General features: G+C 37.6%; 1 protein-coding gene across 5 annotated transcripts in view; it reads left to right on the plus strand.

Annotated features, from left to right (window-relative positions):
* RALGPS1 (Ral GEF with PH domain and SH3 binding motif 1) overlaps nt 1-26455 on the plus strand; it is a 76766-nt gene that overhangs the window by 40967 nt on the left and 9344 nt on the right. For 4 of the 5 annotated variants that reach the window (XM_077189370.1, XM_077189366.1, XM_077189367.1 and 1 more), the window contains 5 exons: nt 3704-3841; nt 5517-5610; nt 13572-13639; nt 25036-25162; nt 25718-25869. In XM_077189370.1, the coding sequence (XP_077045485.1) occupies nt 3704-3841; nt 5517-5610; nt 13572-13639; nt 25036-25162; nt 25718-25869 (579 nt within the window). The other variant, XM_077189369.1, reaches the window with a different exon arrangement.

The following is a 26455-nucleotide window of genomic DNA, read 5'->3' on the forward strand; positions in this document are numbered from 1 at the left end:
ATGAGGAACAAATTGCGTACTGTAGTCGTTCATGAACATTTTAAAGCTTACATGCTCCGGTTCAGGTTCTTCAGAACTGAATGAAGCTGAATAACCACTCATTTTTTGAGGGCTTGGGAGTATTTTTCTGAAGACCTCTTTGTTAGTACCCATCAACTCCAAAGTATGCTTATTTATTATCTGTCTCAGTGCTAGTTTCTCAGAAGCTTTGAGTATTGAATAAAGAAAATAATAGGAGAAGCTTAACTGTAAATCAAGACACAAGTATACAGACTTAGGTTTGTATCCTGCTGAACACTGCAGTTCTCCATAAATATTTTTTCAATAAAATCTAGCCTTGGAAATTGTTGTCTGGTGGGTGGAGGACTCAAAATGTGGCATTGACTGCTACATTTGAAGTTCACTTTTTTGCCATATTAATGTTTTCCTGTCTTTAAACTGTTACTTATATTACTTCTTTGTTTAAACTCTCCAGTAGAAGTTTAAAAGCTTGGTATCACAGGTTTGGTTTTCTTTTGCCAGCTTAAAAATAATTTGTCCCCTTTACACAAAGTGATTTTCATTAATAAATGTAGTCCTGGATTATTTGGCTTTGCTTTCCTTAGCATGTGTTGTTACTTCCATGGGACCATAAACTAATGAACACTGTTGTCTGCATACAATATCCAGCTGCAAAATTAGTTCTGGTGACAATGGAGAAAAGTGAGTATCACTGGAAAAGATACTTGCCTGTGGAAGAAGCTGCCCATGAGCTCACCGTCTGGAAAATATCCCGGTGGCCTCACATCCCAGCTTTTTTCAGTGCACAGTAGCACAAATGTGAGCCAAAGTTTGAAAAGTTAGTGCTGTGTGTTTGCTTTGGCATGGGGCAGCCCTGAGGCTTTCCTTTGAGAAACGGGTCTTGAAGTCTTTTGCTGAAGGGAATAATTTTGTCATTCCTCTGTGCAAAATGAACTGATTCTTATCTATGCCTACGATTGCATCAAATATATAGAAGAGTTTAAAATATCACTGCCAAGATTAAAAAAAAATCATAAAACTTAATTATCCTTCTTGCTTTAGAGGAAGAGAGGGAGAGGAGCAATATGGGAAAGGGGTGGCTTGGTGTGTAATTACAAAAAATGTCTTCTTTTATATTCTAGCATGTTACATTCAGTTTAATTTTTTTGACATCTGTCAGTTTGAGTTTTTTCTTTCTGCACCCCACGACCTACCAATAGCCCATTTCCTTACACTTTTATTTGGAATTTGCAGGGCCTAAGCTAACACCTTTCATCCTTTTTGGTGCTTGTATACCTTGTTGGTCCTCATCTGTATGTTGTCCTGGAAAATAGATTCTTTGTCCTGAAAAAATGCTTACAAGCACTGCTGCAGAGTGGAAATGTGTTTATACCTTTAATATCAATGAGAAAAGCTGCAGACTTGCTCAGAATAGCTGGAAAGTGGCCTTTTCCCAGGCTGCCAGAAGGCATGTTGCAGTGGAGAGGCTATGAGGAAATAGAAGCTTTACAGTCATAACTCTAACTACATTTTGATGTGCCACTTGACAGGAGAGGACAGTGAAGAGCTGCTGTATGGAACCTCAGTCTAGGTATGACCTCTAGGCCATTGCAAAACCTTGGGGACTCAGGATTTGCTCAACACTAAACTGCTACAAAGCCACTCTAATATTAGGGAAATTTGAGTTCTTCCCTCATTCTGAGGTGTAAGTTGCCCGGTCTGTGCTGGCCTTGTGCAGGTGTTAGGGTCTCTCGAGTGTGTGGGATGATGGCTGAAGCAGTTCCCAGTGTAGTTGAAACCCTTGTTCAGATAAAGTTCAGAAAAGGTGAAAATAATAATTGGGTTTGGTTTTCCCCCTTTTTAAGCTAAGTAATACTGAAATGTGGAAACAAAGCAGGACAAAAGTGCTGTTTATATTTCTCTGGTATGATATGTGAAATTTAGTATGAGATATAATAAACTGGTATGATTAATAGCTTATCTTCACAAGAGTGAAAAAGGACAAACAAAGAGCAGGTATTGCTGCCCTTGACAAACTTGTACAAAATTGTCTTCTAATCACATAAAGTCATACTTTTTTCCTTTTTGCCTCTCTGCTTTTGTATATATTTTTATAATCTAGGGAAGCAAATCCCAATTACTCCCTCTTCCTTTAAACTCATCCTTTGGCTTGGAGAATTACTGTAGCTGAGAAGTAGAATCACATTGGCATACTTAATCAGTAGGTCTAAAACTACCAACTACTAATATAAATTACAAAAACAGAGGGGTTTTTGTTTTGTTTTAATAAAAGGAAGCAAATAAAACAATAAGTCAAAACATTCATAACTTCTGATGATACATCATTCTGTCTTTCTAGAGGTAGAAATGTGTAGAGAAAGAAATGAAGATAAGTTGAGAATGGTTTTTAGAAGATACTTTTTGGGAGAAAGCAATAAACACTGCAGGTTACTGTTAAGATAAAACTGTTAAGGTAGTCAGAGTCATATGAACCTCTGGTTTATAAACTGTACTTATATTTATGAGATATATAAAAATATATAAATGTGATTATATATAAAACATATTAACATAATTATATAGCTATATAAATAAATATATAAAAATGAGATCTATTTCTTCAAGAGAGGATTTTTAATATGGGATGAAAATTTTTGAAGGACTGATCTGTGTCATTGCAGAAAGTTAAACTAGACTATAAAACTTGACCTGATTTCTAAGCATCTTTTTTCTTTGTTTTAACTCCAGCATGACTGGAAATTCCCATGGTTTGTATGTTGTTCAGTTGTTAATCCAGCTCTATTCCATTCATTTACAAGGTCTAAATGTCCCTTTTGGTTTTGGTGGGATTATTAAATTACCTTTGGTCTCTAGGGCACTCTTCTGTTTATCATGTCAGTGGGTCTAATGGGCATATATGGTTCTTTCACAGTCCAAATTCACAGATTGCTGTGCACTTGAGAGACAGTTATGGCCTTATGCTTTCCAGGCAAAGCATTAAACAGTTCATAACAAACTGAATTTGTTCTGGCTTGTTGTCGCCTCTTTGTCTGTCTCTTCAGTTTTCAATAACAGGTCATGTGATTTCTTCATTCATTCATTCATCCCTAAGCAGTGTAAGGCTTTTTCAGAATGCATGAATGAATAAGGTAAAAACCTAAAGAAATTAGGTATTGCAACCTGGCTAATGCTGGACCTAACACAGTGTGATCCAACGAGCAATGTACCGGTCAAGATGGTAGAGATCTGAGGAAACAGATACGTGGTGAGCTCAGCTTGAGTGAGAAAAAGTCTTGCAAAGGATTTCCATAAAGTATTCCTAAGTCTCAGGGCAGAAAAATTAATGGAGCTCTTTTCCTACTGGTGGCAGACAAAGGAGGTATTGCAGTGGTCTCTGGTCATGGGAGCCAGCAGCACTGTGTCCCCCCACTGTCAGCACCACTGCCTGGGGCAGCTCTCTCTCTTTTTTTAGTGTCCTTTTTATGGTCCTGCAAATTGCTCATAGTAGGCAGTAGCCTAAGTGCAAAAACGCTTTTCTTTTTAAGGGGTGTCATAGAACTCAAGCAGTAATTATGGAAATTTTCAAAATGCAAATCCCAAGATCTCCTTTCAGCAGCTTCTGGCTGCTGTATTCATTAAAAATTCTGCAACTGTTTCTGTTTGAAACACTAGATCAATTGGTTGATTGATTTGTTTGTTTCAGGAATTTATCTCTTGGATTTAATCTACATAGATTCTGCATACCCTGCTTCAGACAGCATAATGGAGAATGAACAAAGATCCAATCAAATGAACAATATTCTCCGAATAATAGCTGATCTGCAAGTATCCTGCAACTATGGTTGGTAAATGTTGTTATGCCTATCAAGCCTTAACTAAAATTTCTTTAGTGTGAAACTGTGGAAGCAGATTCTGAGGAACACAAGAGGCTAATGTTGGTAGAGTCGAACACTAGTAAGTGGTGTAGCTTCCACTTCTGTGTAGCTTCAGTCTTACCAGCAAATTGGGCAGATAAGCATGTATTTGAAATTGTAAGAGCTATAACAGAGGTTGTGTAGAGTTTACTGTTACATGAGGGGTACAAATGACATTCTTTCAAGTACAGCTGTTGCCTTTGGCTTATATACTGTTTCCACCAGAGGCAATCAGAGAGAATTATCTTAATATCTTCCCTTTACTTTGCAGTGGATACGATGTCTAGAGTGTGGAATGTGTTAATTTGGGTATCATTTTGTTGTTAGCATCCTGGTGATATATTTACAAAATGAAATACAAATATTTCAGTCTACACTTGAGTTGTTCAATATGCTAAGCTTTTGCACGTATGTTGCTCCTGGATGAAGTCAGGAAAAGGAGGGGTTGTTTCTTTTTGTCAACAGAATTTTACTCTAAAAATAATTTCTGCAGTTCTAGCCTGCTAGTGAAGCTGTATATCAATAAATGTGCTGGTTTTGGTGTCTTAGTGAATACTCAGTGTACTCTTGGTGACTTAGCACAACTTTTCATTGGTTAAACTTGAAAGAAGCTGAAAAGCCTTGAGTGCAGCTAAACAATAAAATTCAGAAAATTTAAAGCTGAAGTTTTGGAGAGCTTAAAGAAAAAGGATTGTTAGTTTGTGGAAAAACAAGGTGAGATGTTTACTCTGTATGCTTAAGTATCCAGCTCTTTTTTGTCAACTTCCGTATTTCAAGGTATTTAAAGGTAGGTACTAGGCATAATTACGTATGATTCTGAACAACTAGATCATTCAGGTACCATTTTCTTATTGTGAGTTTCATATTGTCTCTGAAAACTTTGATGACAAAGAAACATCCTTATTTCATTGACCCTTTCCTTTTTACAATTTTGGTAGCTTGCTGCAGTGCTTTGCATTAACTTTGAGTCCTTTGTTAAAATTCAGATGAAAATTAAAATACGGCCTTGAAACAATATTCTGGGATAATGGATGCCTTTAAAACAGTTACCTTTACAAGACCGCAAAACTTTAGTTATGTACTACAAGGCATGTACCTGTCCATGCACCATGTGTCAAGAGGTTTTTCTGTCATTCTGAACTTAGTGTCTTTCATTCTTGATATTCAGCATTGTAATTATTAATTAGTTATTTAACAACTTTTAAGTCTCCTCAGTTCTTGGACATATGAGAAGCACTAATACCTATGGCTAGAGGCTTTGATTTTCCCCAGAACAAGGAACAAAAAATTCAAGCAGTTTTGCAGCAGATAATTTTTTTCCACCAGTGAGATAACATCTAATGAAATCCACCGGCTTTCATGATGATGAAATGTATCTGTATTTTCTTTAACAACTGAGAGCGTCACTTTTACTCAGTAAAGTCTTTAACACCTTTTTAGGGTCAAAGTAGTATTTCTGCCCAATTTACTTTTTAGGGAGGTTCAAATTCTGTTTCCATGAAGGTATCATAAGAACCAGAAAAAAAAATCACCTGAAAAAATTATAATTCTGGATTACATAAATGTTAATGGTTTTTGTTTGTTTGTTTGAACATCCCACAGATTATCTCACAACACTTCCCCATGTGCAAAAGTATTTGAAGTCTGTCCGTTACATTGAAGAACTTCAGAAGTTTGTAGAAGATGACAATTACAAGTAAGTACTGTTCTTTTCTTCAGGCATTGAGAAATGTAACAGAAAGATTACTTAGTCATTAGTTTTATTAAGAGCTGAGCAAAAAGCCCTTGGCTGAAGATGTTTGAAGGTGTTTCTGCTAAGTAAAATCCAGAATTACTGTCTTTCTTTATGACTATAAGCAAATTTACAAAGTGAAATGTACTAATACAAAGTAACAGTTTAGAGTAGATGAAAATCTAGTCTTTATTCTATTACATGATGATTGTGTGCTGGGCATTTTGTTCAGTAACACTAAAGTTATCTCCAAGATGTCCAGCATTGACTCTGTAGTATTATGAATAATACATTGAGAACATCTACCAATGTCAAGTTACTGTTTTTAATAAGTTAATACTTATGATTTGGAGGTTTAAGTTCTGGGGGTTTAAGCATATTAAAACAATGTTTACAAAAGACCCAGAGAAGAGTTAACCCACACAGAGGTTTGAAGCAGATGCCAGAGAGCTCATTGGTCAATATGTGAATGTACTCTAGTTAAAAGTGATAATCCCTGGCCAGTAATTCTGAGAGATCTAGAAAGTTAAGTCATAGGCTAAGGAACTGAGGTTTTAAGTAGCTCAACCAAGCTAGATCCAATGCTATACAATTAGCTGTTGACAAATAGAGTAACTATTTAGGTAAGCAGAATTTGAAGTATTCAAAGCAAACATATGTTCCGTCATACAATGCTAGTATAAAATATTTTAGCATATGTTTTAGAGAGCAGGGTGGTAATGAACTTCCTTAAAACCAGTCTTGTTACCAGTTTTGTTAAATACTTCAGTTAAGAATTTTGTCTCAGAATTTATGTATACTTAGACCATATGCTAATAAAACTGTGATGGAAGGGCTCATTGAAATAGAACGTGGTTTGGACATCGCAAAGAAAGAATCTGATGACTAAAATGATAGTGCCACAAACCCTGGAATGATATATAATTATTCTAACACTAATTTATAGGTGTTGATCAGTAGATAGCTGTCACAAGTGAGATACAGCTATGAAAGGACTAATTCATCCCTACTGCCTATCAAATATAGTGTTTCTATGAAAAAATAGAGTGTTTATACTGCTTCAGAAGAGGCTGGTGAGAGCTTACATGGAGCACTGTATGCAGTTCTGGCCATCCATGCTTGCATGCTTGAGGGTTTAAGTAAATGATGGTCCAAAGGAATGTGTAAACTCCTTTACTCAGTCTCGTGACATTGTATATGTTTCACTCACAGACACATTGTGCAAGAGATGCACACTGACCATGATCAGTGCACAGAGCCTTTGAAAAGGTCAAGAGGTCCAAGAATTTTATTAAGGGTAGTCTGAGATTTAAACCTCAGTGTTGAAATTTAACAAATGGTCTTTATTTACTAATTTTGCACACGCTTCTGTGCTTCGTTAAAGTTGTGAAGACAGAGAAAAATTAAACTAAGCAGTCATTGGTAAAGGTGAAGAACTGTAGTTAGTAGAGGCTTTACAACCCCTGGATTGGATTAAAGAAACTGTTCATATTGTTAAATTTGATTTTTAGATGGAGTTTCCTGATGATGCATCAATTTAACACCATGTATACAACATCTTTCATGAACTGTACTATTTCAGAAAAAATGAATTAAACAAGTGTTTTCCATAAACATATGACACCATCATATAATATTTGTAAAAACTAGAAGTAATTCCATTTTAAATTTGAATATTAATGTAACTTTAGTAGCAACCTTGCTAATAATGCTTGAAGGCATTTGATATATCTTAAAGATCATTTAATCCTTCATTTTTAAATTTTAGTTATTTGTGAGATTAATTCAATCAAGTGTAGTGGTTTTCGCTCCAGGCTTCACTGTGGCAAGGAAAAACTGGAGTAAAGTCACAAAAGGTATTAAAAAGAGGGAAAGATTTGATTCTTACCACAGGAAAGTTGCTACAGCTTATATGCATTGGAGAACTTTGATCTTTCTCTACCATGTTTGTTTCATCAGAATAAAACTAATGAGTTAATATAACTATATATACTAATATAACTAATTAAATATAACTAATTAATAAAATTAATTTAATTAATTCATCAAAACACATCACATCTACCCTTAAAGAAAGCTCTCATTCCTCTTCCATTTTACACTAGGTAAGAAGTTTTTGGATTTTGTTTTAAGTATTTGATTTCACATTTTCCTCTCAGTCAGTTTCCCTTTAGTTTCATAGCATTTTCTGGTCCCATGCCAGGAGAAACTGTAAGCTTTAAAAATGCAGAGAGTACTAAGTTTTTAGAGTGGGTAAGAACCTCTTCTGTCTTTTTCTTTGCAGTGACTGCTCTTTTTGAGCCAGGGACAGCATTAATGCTCTCTGCAGAGAAGTGTGTGTCACCTTTGGCATGAAGAACAGAACTATCTCAGTACCAGGCTGTCAGGAAGAGACGCTTAGATAGTTGTCCTAAAACATATTGGCAGAATCCCAACATGCGTTTTGCCAAATGAAAACCTCAATTACACTGGCAAGGAAAATATGGCAGCCACTTTATATAAACAAAGCTTTTCTCTACAATTTTTTTGTGCCAGTCCAATTGCTTCCTTTAGGTTTGTGCTTGTCAGCAAGTAGGAATGCTCCAAAAAACCCCTGACGATGATGTCATATCCTAAAAATAACAGATCTTTCTTGGTCAGCCCATATACTGTTTTCTGCAGAAGCTGCTCAGTTTTAGCAGTATGTAGCATTGTGGTGCAACGCCACATCCTCTCCTAACCAGACATACCTTGCAACCATTCCTAGAAATTTTTTTGCTGACCTTTTGGCATTGTTAGGTCAGGCCTTGAATTCTCACAGTTGTTTCTTGAGTGAAACCAGTTTGAAGACTGTTATTTGTGTTTCAGTATTATCTGTTGGGACAGGACAGGACCATCAGGCTGCTACCTATGCCTATAATTTGGTTCTTCAGAGCATATTAGGCAATAGACTAATAAGATGACTTACAGAAAAATCAGTTCAAATTTAGGTTCAGATAAGGCAAGATGCTTAAGACAAGAAGCTGTGGGAAAACATTAAAGAGAAATTGATTGGCAATTAAAAGGCTATACTGACTCCTAGCAATGCTGGTGCTATAGAAGTCCTAGCTGTACCGTGTTAGTTCCAGTCCTATGGGAGCAGGTATTAAATGCCAGTCTTAGCACTTAAAGTAAGTAGTAGTACTTAAATTAGTACTTGCAGCAGTGAACCCTCGTTGCAGTTCATCTTCAGTAAGCCTCCCAGGCAGCTGTATTCCCTGGATCTTTTCCACCAAGAGTTGTGGTAAAAGGTGGGGTGGAAGAAAACCTTCATTGTTAGTCTTAGATTCATAGTGATCCAGTGGCCATATGGTTCAGTAGCTGTAATTGTGGCTTGACTGCCTCTACCACAGGACACAAAAATAGAATCATAGAAGCATGGAATTACTAAGGTTGGAAAAGGCCTCCAAGATCATCAAGTTCAACCTTTGACCAATCACCACTTTGTCAACTAGACTAGGTAAACTGAGTGCCACATCCAGTTGTTTCTTGAACAGCTCCAGGGATGATGATTTTACTACCGCCCTGGTCAGCCCTTTCCCGATGCCTGACAACCCCCTGTGTGACAAAATTCTCCCTGATGTCCAACCTGAACCTCCCCTGGCACAGGTTGAGACTATTCCCTCTAGGCCTGTTGCTGGTTGCTCCCCAGCTGGCTATACCCTCCAGTCAGAAAATTGCAGAGAAGGTCCCCCGTGTATCTCTTTTTGTCCAGGCTAAGCTCCACCAGCTCCATGAGCTGTTCCTCATATGCCTTATCTTTTGGGTCCTTTCTCAGCTTTGTTGCCCTTCTGTGGTCATGCTCCAGTACCTCAATGTCTTTCCTGCAGTAAGACTCCCGGAGCTGAATCCAGGATTCAAGTTTTGGCCTCGCCAGTACAGAGGGAGAATCACTTCCCCAGTCCTGCTGGCCCCAGTACTTTTGGTACAGGCCAGGATGCCACTGGCCTTCTTGCCCACCTGGGCATATGCGAGCTTGTGCTCAGCTGTTGTTGACCAGCACCCCTAGGTCTCTTTCTCCTGGACCACTCTCCAGCCACTCTTTCCCGTCCTGTAGCAATGCATGGCGTTGTTGTAACTGAATTGCAGGAACCAGGACTTTGTCTTGTTGAACCTCACATCACTGATCTCAGCCCATGAATCCAGGCCTGTCCAGATCCCTCTGCAGAGAATTCCTACACTCCAGCACATCAACACTCCCACCCAGCTTACTGAGCTTACCAAGAGTGGACTCTATCTTCTTGTCCAGATCATCAACAATGATATTAAATAGGACTGTGCACAAAACTGAGCCATGGGGAACCCCCATTAGGGACTGGCCCCAACTGGATGTGGCACCATTCCCTACCGCTCTCTGGGTCCAAGTCATCCAACTAGGTGTTTCTCAGTGAAGAATGCACCTGTCCAAGCCATGGGCTGCAGCCTCTGCAGCAGCAGGAGAATATTGGGGGATACCTGGGGACAGTATCCTTCCAGCAGAAGCTCCCAGCAACCTACTGTTGCTTGACATACTGTCATAGGACCTACTGTTTAATGCTAGACAGGCAGCCCAGAATGTTTCAGATATGCAGACCATCTTGTTTGGTATGCAAATAATGGTCAGAAATGCCCTAAAGGACAGCTTTGAGGACTGGAGTGCTTTGATGCAACTAATATCATCCTTGTTTCAGCAAAGATTAATAACATGGAGCAGCTAAACTTCTGTGAAAGACTATTCTTTGTCTTAATTTACTTTCTTGATACAAGAAAAATTGAGTAACAGTGGCTGTACTGTCCTAGCAATAGTTCCATCCTGTACTGGAGAGCATACTTCCATGAGAAAGGACTGTGTTCAAGACTGACTCCCTATTTTATTTTCTGCATTATGTTAGGTTCCTCTTTTCCTGCTTGCTAGGAAGGTTACTCTAAAATGAGCTGTATGGCCCAGTAGCAGAGTGTTATTTAAAACTAGGTTGAAATAGAGGTCCATCCAGCTTACTTTCCAGAGCAGACCTGCCCTAACGTGTTCCAGAAAATATTTTGAGTATCAGGCTTAAAAAAACCAGAAATTGTTCAATGATCTTTCTACAATCCAAGAACAAAGCCTTCACATACTCTTCTGCACCTGTTCCTGTAGAAGCTTTGTCTTAATTTCCGATGGGAGATTGGTATTTGTTAATTCAGCAAATCTCTATGCTGATTTTTTTCCTAGAGATTTTACTTTCAATTTTTGTTTGACCTTAGATTATTAATACTAACTCCTCAGTTTTGAGGTTTCAGCTTTTGTGGGCAGTTTCTGAGGCTGATATCTAGGATTTATCCTCATGTGTCTCTTAGCTGAACTCTTGCAGTATAATTTTGGAATGTTGAAATTTCATATGTCAGCAATTAGACCATGCACTAAAACTAGGCTTCCTAACCATGGTAAAACAAAGATTTGTTTTTTTGAAAAGGATTTCTGAAACAAACAAAAAAAAATCCTAATACTACTGTGATATTGGATGAATATCACAGAATAGTGACTTCTGAGATGAATTTCTGATGTTACACAGGGGCCAACATGAAACAGAGTGTCTTTATGCCTTATGAGTGGTTTATTAGGCATGCTGGAACCAAGGTAGTTTTTTATTTAAAGTAATACTAGTGATTGACATTGAACATTCAGCTGTGAGAATGTCGTTAGGTGTGTGAGGATATGGATGATGCATGTTGGTGGTAAGCACATCAGATCTCAAAGTATGCACCGATCTATTGAAAATAACACACTAAGCCTCTCAGGGGCCACACCAGATTCTGGCTCCAGGGTCCTCTTTGGGAAACACTGAGCATGTGTGTGCATGTGTGGAACTTGTGCTGCTCCATGGAAAATGGAGTGTCAGAGGAATTGCAAAATTGAATTTAGGTGGTGGAACACCTAAACAAGCCAGGACTGATTGAAACTGTACTGACTGTCAGTATCTCTTCTTGGAAATAAAGAATGTTTTTGATTGCTTCCAGCCTTCTGGAGGAGAGGGGGAATAAAGGAGAAGGTGACTCAGGAATGACATCTCGTTGTCAGAATATATTCCCTTTTCTCAACAATTTCTTTTAAATATAACATGTCAGCATGAGTATTTTCTATTTACCAAAATACATTTAGGCTTGCATTTATTTGTTCTTCTTTTAATACATCTGTATTTTCATAAGTTGAAAACAGATAAATTGCATTCTAGTTTTTCTGGAAACATTGCAGAATTCTGGCATCATGGAAGTCGACGTCCAAACTGTCAGGGACTTAGAAAGGGCTAAGATTCAGAGTGCAGTTTAACATAACCAAACAGATAACCAACATTATCTAGCTTCCCATATTCTGGGGAGATGACCAGCGGAGAGTGATGTAATCTTACTTGATAGCACTGAAGACTCATTTGTTGCTCTGTTGGTGAATTCCTAAGTGCAGCACAAAACACACATGCTTTCTAAATGGTGTAATCATAGCATAGCTCTTCCTAAAACCTTGTTAAAAACATAAAGGTGTTAGGTTTTTCTTCCTGCTGTTAAGTTCCTCTTTTCTTCCTCACAAGAATAATTTTAGGCAGAAAGAGAGAGAAATAATATAGTGCAAGTAGTTGCATGGAAGTTGATCTCACTTTTGTCACTAAAGAAGGTGTAAGAATGCACTTGCCTTAAATATTCATTAAGGACTTCATTAAGTTCTTTTGTCTTTTTTCCATACTGAAAGAAATTCCCATGTGATCAACATTTGAATCTTGCACTGACTTGTATTATTGTAACTTTCTAGGAGAGTTATGTTACTGATTCCTGGTCACAGAAATCAAGTGGACAGAAAGAAAAGTAGTCTGGAAAGGAATGATTCATTGCCTACTTGAAATACATTACTTTGGGTAGTTAAAAGAATCTAGTACTGTCAGAAGAATAGAAATTCGAAAACATGAAAAGGACTGTAGCTTTGTTACCTGACTTCACACTAAAACATACTTGACAATGTTGGAATATTGTAGAGAAGGAACTGAAAGGTATTCCCAATAAAGAGTAGTAAGGAAAGTGATGGCTGAGCCATACATGATATTTTGAAATGCTGTCATAGGTTTCTCCCTCCACCCCTTTGCATGTTTTTACTGAAGTCAGAAAGCCTTTCCTTGGGGTGCACAGCAAGGTGCTGAAGCTTTCCAGCTCTTGTGTGTGTTCACTGCTGGGCAATGACAGCAGTTGTTTTCTTTGGATTTATGCCTAGTCCATTAAAGTTTACTTAACATTGTAGTCCTTCATACCTTTTTGTCAGACTGGTACAGAGCAAAGGACCCATGAATGTCTAGTTAAGACTGCCTAAACTTGAGAAATGGCAGAAGTGATGTGCATTGGGAGATTTGTTGGAATGCTGAGAGCACAAGAGTGAGTACATAATAAAACACGGAGTGAGGCAGCGTGGCATATAATACTTTCTTCTAATCACTTTCTTTTACTATAAGGTGTTGGTCACTTTGCTCTATTAAGCTTCTTTTCTGTAATTCACAGTAACAAAATAGATATTTCTGTGTGCACATTTCAACATGGTAACAGTAAATTTGCTTTCATGTTTAGAGGGAATAAAATGTTAGGTTTGTATATAAATTACTAACTTTTTGAGTTTGTTTTTTTTTTCCCAAGGCAAAAGACTGGATGAACTTATGTTTTTGAACTGAGAGGGAAGATTAAATAATGAATTCCCCCTCTGCTTTCATAGACTTTCCTCAGTTTCTTTCTTGGTTCTTACAGGTAGTGATTTACTTAAAAAAAATTGTTTTATTCCATCACAGAATAAATAACTACACTTCCAAGACAGTAAAATGCTAGTTAGCACTGCCGAAATAATTACTTCTTCAATTTCTTTCAACTTTTATTGAGATTTTTTTTTTTTTGTTAATTTCTCTAAAAACTTGTTTTTCCAGATTATCTTTAAGAATTGAGCCAGGTAACAGCTCTCCTCGACTGGTTTCCTCCAAAGAAGATCTTGCAGGTATAAAACATCATTTGAAAATTTGAGTAAGGAAATAATTTTAATTACAGAAATCTTCTAGTGAAGTATATAGGAAAACCCGAAGGTTCATCAGTAGCATGAGTCAACAAGAAAGATTGCTGACTTGTATGAAAGCAGTTCCAGTTTCAAGGGATGTCACAGAGTGTTTGCTAGTGTTGGAACAGGTGTCAGAATATGGGATTTTTTTACAAATGCTTGCGTTTTCATCATTATTTAATAAATCAAGAAAAAAGAGCCCTCTTGGAATACAAAAAAAAAAACCAGTGCAGTGAATAACACAGGAAATTCTTCCTTCAGGTTTCTGTGTGATCACATACATTTGAGACAATTTCATTGTGGACAGCAGGAGGACAAAAGATTTGTAGCAACAATAGCTTCTAGAAACATCTGGAAAACTGGAGTACTATCCATAAGTTGACAAAAGCTAATCTGCTGTTTATTGCTGTGACCAGACTAAACAAACATCAGGCTATGTGAAATGTACTTCCTGCTATATGACCTATTAACTCAAAAGCTGTTCTGTTTTAATCTCTTGAACCTGAATGGCCAATTTTCTGTCTCATTATGTAAAACCATGTGTGAATGTAGAAACCCCAAGGAGTCCAGACCACAGCTGACATGCATTTATTTAATTTAATTGGCATTCAAAATGTCTTTTCTTCTCACCAATGAAAGACAAAGTAAATGAGAGTAAGAAAAAGGGAGACGCTAAATATAAAATGAAGAAAAGGCCCATGTGTTTTTCCTCTGCCTCCCAGCTCTTCATGTTGGCTCCTGTCAAATGACCAGCTGTTTATAGGAAACCTCTTGTTTGTCCTAGTATTGTGATTGCTATTCCCAGAGTCAGATAAACATTTGGCCTGGTCTTCAGTTTCTTTAGGAAGGTGCTTTTCTTTTCCCTGCTTAATGCTCAGTATTATTAATTGCTGCATAAAGGAATAGTTCACAGGATATTTTGTCTTTTTTATTAGATGAGTTCAAAAGTAGCTCATAATGAACACTTTCTTCATACAGAAATGCATTTGGAAGTTAACTTCCCCACAGGAGCCATCACAGTGTTGTTCTCGGTATCTGTGTCTGGAAAGGTGTTGATAAGTTACCAGGTTCTGCTAAGCAGTGCCCGCTGCATCAAGGCTATCTCTCCAAACCCAACACCCTGCCAAAAAGGCCAGTGGGCTGGGGATGGGCAAGAGGTTGGGAGAGTACATAGCCAGGACAGCTGATTTAAGCTGCCCAAAGAGATATTCTATACCATATGACACACTCATCAATAAAAGCTAAGAGAAAGGGGGAACGAGGCATTTATTATTAAGATGTTTATCTTCCTAAGCACATGCTACAATGCTTGGGTTAGGCCGTGGCTTCTTATTGCCCGCTGATGGGAAGTAGATGATAAATTTTTCTTGTGATTTCTTTTTCTTCTGCACACAGTGCTTTTTAAAATTAATTTGCCTTTATCTCAGCCCTCAGAGGTTTTGTATCTTATTTTCTTCACCTTGTCCTGTGAAGGCTGGGCAGTACTGACAGCCCATGAAAGTCAACCCACCACATCATCCCACATTTTCTTTTGCTTTTGTGAGGATTTGATTTTTCATACTAGAGACTTGAAACAAAGTCATTGCCTCTCATTTGATTACGTCTTTCTTACATTTATAAAGCAGACAAATAAACTCTTTTTGTTCTCTGACTTTTACTTTGTAGTACTCATGTCTGCATGCTCAAGTCTTGAACTTTGATGTTAACACTTCATTTGTATGATTATGGAATATAATTTCAGTCCTAGCAGCATGGCATGTGATCATCACTGGTACTCTGTGCTGAGACCTTATTAGAACTCTAATGGAAGGCAATTAAAAATACAGTTCCAAAGTTGGAAGCAAGAATTTTGAACTTGTCTGATCTAGGTAAGGAATACAGCATGATACTGCAGTGAGCTCAGCTGGAGTCCACAAAAATTGATTGGGACAATGTTCAGCAGTACCTATTTCATTGAATATGGGATCCTATAGTATCTGGTAGTATTAGGAGAGGGTGAATTTTCCCTTCCGAATCTGCAGTGCCCTTAAGTGCTCTCTAAGGTTGTTTTACTCAGAGTGAGAATTAATGTGATGACTAGAAACCAAGTGCTGAGTCATTCCTATTGCTCCATTCTTCTGTTAGTATTTCCTTCGAAAGCTTGACCCTTTTGTGGACTACTGTATTTATTTCTTGCTCAGCTAGAGAGTTCTCACTTACTGCCAGTTAGACAATGAATGCCATCAGCATTTTGTAATACCCACAGGAATTTTTCAGTGAGCTGCACCTGTGTGACTGGAAAAATGCTACTAAATGGGATCGAGTACATTTTACTGAAAATATATTTTTCTGAAAGGAGAAGATTTATTAAGTAAGTTAGCATAAATTCAAATTGAAATCTAAGTAACCATGAAGGCATCAATTTATTGTTTATTTCACTACATTAATAAATAGGAGTATTGCCATATATTAGTTTTGAGTAATTCTGAACAAAAATACTCAAATATTAGTAATGAGATATTTGAACATGGAGAATTAAAAGTAGCACATTTACAGATATTGCTGTCAATTTTATTTGGATTCAAATTATACCTTGAAATTAATTCCACTTTGGACATTGTAGGTCAGAAGTAAGTCCTTTGCAGGTGGTAAGCTACAATGATGATAGATGATGTCAAAGTACTTTGGGCAGTAGTTTAATGTTCCAGTTAATAGTTTAAGGCATGGGAGTTTGATAATAGTGATTTAAAGTTAAAGGTTCTTAGCCCATAAGGCCAGTCATCAGTTCAGTTGTCTCGATAGTACAAAGGTGAATGCATTACTAATAGCAATAGGTCTAGTTGAGTTTTGCCTGTGACATGCTGCCTCCTTAGAGATCAGCATGTGTTTCCAGAGACAGAAAAAAAGTTCAATATCATTGGTAATAATTCCAAAGCCTATAATGGGATTAAGTGCAGGGAATAGTGTCATCTTTGTGTTCTAAAATATAATTGTATGTGTTGATGATGGAAATTGATTTTACTTGCCAGCACTGCAAATTTATCTTCCACCCAGTTTTCTCTCTTTCAAAAAAATATTAACAGTTTACTGTAGCCAGAGACATTGTGGGTTTCTTTTTTTCAGTTAAGTCCTGCAGCATTTCTGTTTGCAAAGTGCTGGAGAAAACCATGTGTCCATTTTCCACTTCTTTTGCCAACTAGTTTTCCAGTAAATTCAAACAGGAGGCAGGCATCTGATTAAAGTGACTGTCTCACAACAAGCTATGTTTTCTATATTAGTGGCTAAAAGGACCTCATTTAATTACCAAATGCATATATAATTGTGAATAGTGCTTCCACAGGAAGATTTAATGTCTTCCATAATGCTGCAGATTCTTGTCCCTCACAAGTATCATTTAAGAAAGAGCTTTAAGCAGTTAAGTTGAATGCTTTCGGGAACCGTGTGATTCACACAACTTCCTTGGCAGCAGCTTAAGTCTGTTCATTCTGCCTTGCTGTGGTTTGAGAGAGAGAGAGAGAATGCAGCTGGAGAGCTTATAGTATGCTAACTGTTCACAGTTTCTAGTTGAATTAGCTGTAAAAGACATCTCTGTTCCTGCAGTGTTAGCTGAAAGGTGCTTGTCATTTATGGTATGGCTGTTAGGTTGTTTTGGAAGGTATAACTCAATAGAATTTCCCAGAACAAAGGAAAAGAATTAATGCAATATACGGTAAATGTAAGCCTTCTAAGCAACTGAAGTTCCTCAGAATCTGCACACCCAAGTGTAGCTCGGTAGAGAAATGTTCTGTTATGCATACTCTTTCTCATCATGTTATTTGGAAAAGTTCAGGGTGCAGTGCTAAGCAGAACATACAAAGTGGTTCACTCATTCTCTGAAATATAGCATATTTACTCTGTCTTGAAAAACTATATAAAAAGTTCAAATAATGGTAAAATAATTACCATATCCAGAAAATTGTATCTAATACTAAGTGACTCAAAGACTGGTCATAACAATTCTGTGATTTTTAATGAACCCCTTCATTAAAATTAACACCTAGCATTAAATGTTAGCAACAGCCAGGCCTCTGCTGTGGGTAGCCCTTATTTTGGGGCATTTGTTATCATTTGTTATGCAGTAGTCAGGGATGGAACCTCACCCCCCCGCCTTTTTTTTTTTTTTTTCCTTTTTGTTTTTTCCCTCAAGTAGGTCTTGGTGTAATTCTTGAGGGGAAAATAATTAGACCAGAGGTTTTCTGTTACCATCATACCAGGAATGTGGAATAATTAATCTGAAACAGGTATAATCTCTTCTTTGTTACTCGGGTAAAATTCAGCCCATATTGCCAAGTCCATTCAGCTTTGAGAGCTAGCTCATAACAAACTTTTAGAGTATATATTTTAATTAATTAGAAGAGGTCAATTATTGGATGTAGAGTATGTGATATATAGGAGTTGAAAATCTAGAAACAGAAGGAAGAAAGACTGGGGATGTTTGCATATTTGTAACCCTCTGAACTAACTATACTACATTAGTGATATCTCTACAGCAGTTACAGCATTTTATAATGAAAAACCCCCACACCATCATTTTCCATGTAAACACTGAGTTTGACATTTAGTTTTGCCATTTGTTTTACTGGTTGCTTTGGCAACTAATAAATAGTTTGTGTTAAGTGCTTTAGCAGCTAGTCATTCTGTGGAAATGAGGATTGTCTAATCCTTGTGCAAGTTCTTGGTCATTGCTTCATGTGCACCATGTCTGCTTTTCTTACACAGGACTTAGGGTAGAAATGGGAGAACTAAGTTTTCTTCACATAAATTTACAGATTGTGCAGAAAACTTTACTCTTTGGTTTACATTCTCTTCCTCTGTGATACTTTCCTGAGAAACTTTTACAACTCACTGGAGTATTTTTGAAACAAATCAATACCAGACAAATCAGTGGATTCACATGTTATCAACTACTAAATCCAGCTGGAATTAGTGTACTGTGGGTTTTTTCTTAACATACCAAAGCTTCACAAAAATTGTAGAAGAATATTCTGTCAAAACAAATATGAATTTTCCATGGAGGGAATGATTTGGCTCAGTTTTTAACTTCCTCGCTTTCTATTACTTTCTGTGCCTCCTTACCAAACAAGTCTAATGTCCTAGTTCATTGATGCTTATTTTAACTACCAAGCTATTATCCTGAGGAATGTTACAAATACAGACCAGCCAGAGGACAAAGGGCTTTTCTGCCTTGTTCTTTGGAGGTTTAGTTGGTTTTGGTCTTTTGGTTTTAACTCTTTTTTTCACAGCAGTCACCTGAAATAGTTTCTGTAAAAAGTTGGGGTTGTTTGGTTTTTTTTTTTTTTTTTGATTGATTGGTTAATGTATTTGGTTGAACCCAAACTTTAGTTTCCCTGCAGCTATGCTCCCACAATGGCTATGTCTTCATTGCCAATCTTGATGTCACCCAAGCCCATATACTGCCTTGTAGATCCAACTGCAAAAACTTCAGTGTTTTTGCTGAAGTGTAAGTCTGGGGTTTGCACATTCCACTGGTAACAGAATATGTAATACAAATGCTGACAATTAGTGATTCCATAAAAGTGTCACTTAAAATTAAAAATACCACTTCTATACAGGAAGCATTTGAAGGAAATACACTCAAGTGTGCTTACTGTGCAGTCAGAAGTATGTGTGTGTGTGAGTATGTGTGTGTGACAGCTTTTGGGGAGCTTGGAGGAGCAGGGGCAAGTTCAGTCAAGAACTCAGATTCTTGTTTTTAGTTTGCTCCTGTCTGAGAAGCAGCCATAACAACATTACATGTTGTATGCATTAGTAGTCTTTTGTTGAATTGTAAAGCAATACTCTGAAAATTAAAACTGCTCTTTTACAATAGCCACCATTCTAGGTGTATTTTTTTCTGTCATTCTTGATTCTGTGCACAAAATTAATCTAAAGTTATTGATTGTGTATTTTGTAAGTAGGTATTTCTCTTTGCAAGTTTAATTATCACATACTGATTAAAATGAAACAGAGCAGTAAAAATTTACAGTGGATATTTAACTAGAGAGTCTGTAGATTGGAATGTCTTTATTTTTTAGAAACAGAGCTAGTAAGTTTTAGTTCTAAACTGCTCAGCAAAAAATAGTGAATAGTTGAGACTGTTACACTTTCCTGAAAAATCACTCAGTTCTTCATCATATAATATGCAACTCATTTTCAGTTTTTAGTTTGCTTATCTAGTACTGGTTTATTGATAGCTTTTTAGTGGAGAAAAATTGTGAACTGTAACTCCCTCACCCTACTGCTTTTTTTAAAAGCTCTGGAGACTGTAAATGTTCACATGTTTTACTGAAGGATTGCAAAAGTAACATTCATTTATAACATTTGAAGGATTATTCATGGAAAAATTATGCAAAGGAAAAAACAGTGAGATCCTTTGGGATACGTGTAAACTTTTCCAAATGTTCTTGCCACAGATCTCTGAACAGCATTTGACTTGCTCTGATGAGGTTGTCTCACGTTCCCTAATGCAAACACATTTTTAATAACATTTTAATATTTTTATACATCATTCTTGTGCATGTCAGCATAATCTTGAAAATGATGCTGAGAAATAATGAAAACCAAACTAACCCTTGTTCATGCCAGCTGACTGGAAAATCCTGCTAAGAGTGCTTTGTCTCCATGAAAGGCAAAATAACAGAGTAGCAATCATGGTAACAGTATGCACTAGGAGTGGAGCCAGAAGAGTAAAGACAAGAGCTAGCAGTAGCAGATGACTTCACTTATTGGAAAAAAAGGGGCAAAATAACTCAATCCCAAATGAATTTAAGTATTGGAATTTTGTTATCAGCAGTATCAGGCATAACTTCCCCAGCTAATTGCTCAGCAGTCTGGTATGTCCATAAATATCCCTTGGTCTGTGCAGTTGTCATCAGTATCTCACTGCTTACCCACTTTGGCATCCTTCTTGACATGGGCTCTCTTTGTCTCTTACTCCTTTACAGAAATGAGGTCATCTGCTCTGTGCCCCATAACTCGTGCTGACACTCACTACACCCCAGATTTCTTGCCGAACTAAGTGTAGCCAGCTGAAGAGAACTCTATAAACTTCACCGTTCTTCTTCATAGGCATTTGGCAGCAGAGCAGATACAAAGACTATGTAAAGATGTTTCAGTTCAGATTCTTATTACCGTAGCACAGGGTTAACAGAGCTAAACTGTATGGATTTCCTTCTATTGCCTTGGAGAAAAGGAGGATGCAGAACTACGTTGAAAATGGTCAGTCCAGCCATAATAATACCAGCACAGATGATATTTCTGTTTTCATCTGGTCCCACAAAGCATTCTGTTTTCTGCCATCAGGATCTTCACTGAAGACACCTAACTGGGAATTTGAATAAGTCACAGAATCACAGCATAGCTGGAAGAGACCACAGTGGGTCATCTAGTCCAAGCTCCCTGTTCAAGTAGGGTCATCCTACAGCACATGGCACAGGACTGTGTCAGATGGCTCTGGAATACCTCCAATGAAGGAAGCTCCACAAGCTCTCTCTAGGCAGTGTGTTCCAGTGGTCTGTCAATCTGGGTCCATTTCCTTCTTTGACAGGACTGATGCAAGCAATTGTGATTGCCATATGTAATAGCAAGGAAGCCAAGCTGGACTGTTGTCTTAAGTTCTAAGACTCTTACACCTATTTCCGCAAACTTTGTCACCCTTGACATGTCACACCTTAAGCCTGGCAATATTTTTTGTGAACTGAAATTTTAGTCCCTAAAATTATTTTTATATTATTCATAATATTCCCTAGTATTATATTATAATCTGAGATGTGGAGTCCTTTTAGACCTGCTACATAATTTGTTTCAGGGGGAGTGTGGCAGTTTATCAAACTTTTTCTGTTTAAAGCTGTCCAGGTAATAAAAGCTCTTACTTAAATCAAGCAATCATCATCTTTATAATGATTAATCTTTAGATAGTTTCATGTTGCAATCATATTAGAGTAAATTTCAGTCCATGCTCCCTAAAGAGAGGGAGAAAAAAAGGGAGTGTAGAGTGAAAAGTCTCAAACTATTATTTCTTGCTGGATAATATCTCTTACTCTTTGTAGGTTTTGATAGTAACATTTGAACCTACCTGGAGTCAAATCCAGCCAGCTTTGATTTTGTAATAACTTGATTGTGTCAGCACTGGGCTTGTTATTGTGCTGTTCTTTCTGATAAAGTAATTTTGAAGGAGTCGCATGCTTTTGTTTTGTTGCATATCAGTGCTTTGGAACAAAATTAGTTAAACTGCTTTCAGGTCTCTGATTCTCCACTGTGAGAAACTTAACCTTTACACTATTATGTGTTACAAAATTTAACAGTTATTTCTACATGTGGTGCAATGTCTGTGTGAAAAAGCACTGCACTGTACTGATAATCCTCTAGGGCTACGCTTTAAGATTGCTACTATTTCACAGGCTGTGGTTTCAGTAACTTGTTAAAAATAATACTTCAGTAGCATTCAGTGAACTTAAAAGAACTTAATGTCATCGACTTGAAAAAAACTTAATGTAAATCAAGATTGAGAACTGGCATCAGAAACACCTGAATGACACAGCAGGAAGCAATATAAAAACGAACAAATCCTGCAACCAAATTAAGGGACAAGCCTCAGAGTGGGCATATTAACGCTGAAGTTTATGCTGAGTTTCAGATTAAACTCTTGCTGATAAATGCTCATAATTTTCAGGGAAAGTCTCTTTTAGCTGCCTCTGTCTTTATCCTGGGTTTCAGTTCCAATATATTTTAGGCTTCTTAGCAGGTAATAAATACCTCAATAGTCCTAAGTATTTTCCTGTTCACGAGTTGAAAAGTATCTGATGGAAAGGCACTACAAAGAAAGCATGTAGAGCAAACTCCTTTTTTGGGAACCTAGTCCATCAGAAGAACTGGAGGTTTTCAAACTAAAGAACTTGTAATCATTTCTGAAACTTCTGAAGGCATTTGTTTTGTCTCTGCATAAATTTTAATTTGTATGAAAATCCATGGTAAAAGACTTTAGTGAAATGTATAGTCTTGCTACTAATGCAGCAGATAAGATTTTTCAGACCTAATGGTGAATTATGAATCCATACAGTTTTTACATTAAACTAGGCAACATAATTGCATTCATAATCATACTTTTTCTCGTCCTAATTTGTGCTTCACCTCCATGGCAGAAATGGAAGATGAAGGGCTTTGGTTTTAGGGAAGAAGCTTCCAGTGTTTGTTACAGCCCAAATGCATCAAAATTTTAGTTGTATGTGCAGCAAGAATATTGTACTGGGCCCTCTCCAACATCCCAGATGTGCGTCTTTAGGTGAATCTCTGGATGAAGTAATGACTGAAAGTCATTTTTTAAAACTGCACATGGCCATTAGGTATAAGACCTTCTCTGAAGCTGCATATGCCAGTGACTGATGCTATGACTGTTGTGTTTCACAAATTTACAGTTGTGTGATGGTAGCAAAGATGGGCAGGCAAAAATGCTGTCCCGATGATATATATGAATGAGGCAGAAAACATGCTTAAAAACTGCTTTATCTTTGTTCTCCTACTAAATTGATGGTCTGATGAATAATACTACTGAAGGTTCCTCTAACAAACTTGTCCCTCCTCTCTGTATTGCTAAAAGAAGTTGTGTCTTTTTTGCTTGTCTTGGGGCTCCCTTCATTAGTAATTAAGCAGCATAATGAACTGTTTGCTCAAATGTGCAGAATATTGTGGATTAAATCTTTCCCCTAACTGCTAGGGAAAACCCTTTGCAATTTTTCCTAGTTACAGTCCAGTTCACAGTGAAATTCCAGAGTCTGGGCTATGGTGAAATAAAAAGACAAATAATTTGGAATTAATTTATTTGTTTCCTACAACTTGACATAAGTCTATATTGCAGAGTGAGCATGGGCAGGAAAGCATCTTGTGTTTATTTGGGGTTTTTTTTGCCTCTTACTGGGACAAACTCATTACTGGTTCTCCTATTTCTTCTTGTGTCTCATGAATCCTCAGTTCAAGACAGAAGAAGATGATACCTTCCTGCAGGGTGCTTCAGGGTAGAGAGAGCAGCCTGTATAACAAATAGAAACAGAATGTCTCAAGTAAGGAGAGACTTCTAAGGATCATTGAGTCCAACTTCCTGCTCCTTGCAGGGCTCCGTAAAACTAAATTATATCACTAAGAGTGTTGTGATATAACCAGACTCACCTTGTACTCTGACAGTCTTGGCGCCATGACCACTTCCCTGGGAAGTTTTGTCTCTCAGAACCATTTCTGCTAAAAGTTCATGTTCATCCTGTTGTCAAACTGTGCTGTGGAATGTTGGTGTTTTGGATTGGTTTTGAGGTTTGTTTTTTTTTTCTGTTTCAGTTTATTACTTATTTGATGCCAGACACTTTTGTAAAGATTCTGATGATGATTGTACATGGCTTTTCACATCACAAAGTTTCTTCTTGTGTCAACCTCCTAATGAGTGGTTTTGGTAAGAGTCCAGAAGCTGACTAAGCTGAGGTTGCTTGAACCTCCAAGAAGGGATTTTTGTAATGTAGAGGAAAGTCTGTTCTGCTAGTACCTGGACTGTCCCAAGGAGAAAGATATGGGGCAGATGGCGACTTTGATGACCACTGTTCCCACTTTCATCACAAGCACCAATGCCATAACTAAGTGTTTAAAAGTAAAATCTCAGCTGTTTGCTGTGAAGGCAAGAAGAGCCTGGCATTTACTGAGGATGAATACAGTTTTCCACTGTATTGCAAAGGTCACTGCCTGCCTTTTGTGAACAGCATCGAGGAGCTGGAACAAAACCATGTTTTCTGTGAGGCCTCATAAAATCTGTAAATTGAGAGGAAGAATGATCACAGTGAGACATCTCTAGAGCTCATAGATGTTTGAGAAGTAATGCATCTGTCCATCCATTAGGTATATGAAGAGCCCTTGGTTTTTCTTACATGCTCAAGCTGTGAGTCAGTATGAGCAGATTGTTTACAGTTTATTCACAACATGAAGTTGTGAACAAAATTCAAAACACATGTGAACGTTCCTGTTCACACCTGAAGTACAAACCGACTTTATGGCTCTGCATATTACACTTTGGCACATCCAGCTGTTGTAAGGAAGCCGAGAGTTTTTGTAGTTCATTGTTAAAAGTATGAGAAAAACTATTTTTAAAATTACTCCAGGGAGTTCAAGATTATGGAGATGAATTTTTAACAAAATTGGATGGTGTAACCCTAATGGGCAAGAAACAGTGCTTCAGAAATGGTGCCATTTGGTCATCTGTAAAAATTAATTTTAATCAGTTCCTAAACACGCCATTGAAATTTCTGGGATTTGCATCAGTCCGGTGTTAAATAATCTCTGTCTTTTAGGTCCATCTGACATGTCAGCAGTTATGAAATTCAGCAGGAGACCCACATGCCCTGATGCCTCAGTTGCAGCAAGTCTACCTACACCTCCTGTACCAAGGCACCGGAAGAGTCACAGCCTAGGAAACAAGTGTGTAATCCCAGCTGTCTCATGCTCAGGCAGTTAGTTACATGTGTCACAAAAATTTAAGATAGTAGCAGAGAACATGCTACTATTTGTCCTTTCCATTTCTTGTATTGCAAAAGTGTTTCAGGCTCTAGTATGCATTCCCCAGGCTTTCTCTTGACACTTTTGTTATTTTTGCTGACTCTATTCTCTGCTAGCGCCAGGCACTGGCAATACTTGAAAGCTGCTTATCCACTTTGGTCTGTGGATTCCTGGTGTGTCTCCTTTTTCTAGGTTTCTGCTTTTGGTGCCACCAAGGATGTTCACATTTTGTACGGAGAAGTCAAAACATTTACAACTTCCCAGCTACAGAAATTTAATAATTGTTACTGACAAAGAGAAGTAAAATATGAAATGCATTTTGATAGTAAAGGAGCTACAGTACATGGTAGCATATAATTGCCTGCTCCTTAATAACCTGCTGATGAGGCAGAGGCTTAGTGGAAATAATGTGAGCCAAGGCTTGCTGTTAGATGACATAAGAGGGGTTTCGCATTTTTCTCTTCTTCCATGTTCCAGTATGATGTGTCAGTTGAGCGTCGTGGAGAGCAAAAGCGCCACCTTCCCGACGGAGCGGCCACGGCACCTGCTGGACGACAGTGTCCTGGAGTGTCACAGTCCAGCGCGCGGCCACACGCCCAGCACACGCCTTGCCAACGGCCTCTCCATAGGTATGTCTGGGGAGTGACACCCTGCTCCTGTCCCCAGGGCGCTGCAGACTCACAGATAGCTGAAAGCAGAAAATTAGGAAGCTCATTAGTTCCCTTGCAAAGACTGATTGTTTTCATGGATGGAAGTAGATCAGAACTGCTACCTGGTCAATGTAACATCAGTTTTCCTTGATTAACCACTGATGCTTTTGGTACAAGTGGCATGAAAGAAGATTGGTTTTGTAGATGCTCGGTGTGTGACACAAAGTGTTTGTCAGCTTTTACCGGGGGGAAAGTGGATATGTATTTTAAAAGCTACCTTTACACAAATAAAGCTTTAATTTTAACGATATGTTTTAGAAGATAGGGGATTTGTTTGGTAGTACTCTCTAAGACTTATAAAGAAACGTAAAATGAACACATTATGGTATTATAATTAATAAAGAAATTATTATAATATCAAAAAAGTGATCAAGAATCTGTGTTCTAAGCAAGAGAAAGCTACCTTTTAAGAGATTCAGGCAATTTCTAGAATAAGAAATTGACTGTGAAAGATAGCACATTACTTGACCAACAGTTGGACACTGAGATGATCTTTTCACTTCTG

Source organism: Agelaius phoeniceus, chromosome 21 (assembly GCF_051311805.1).
Source record: "Agelaius phoeniceus isolate bAgePho1 chromosome 21, bAgePho1.hap1, whole genome shotgun sequence".
In the NCBI taxonomy this organism is placed as follows: Eukaryota; Metazoa; Chordata; class Aves; order Passeriformes; family Icteridae; genus Agelaius; species Agelaius phoeniceus.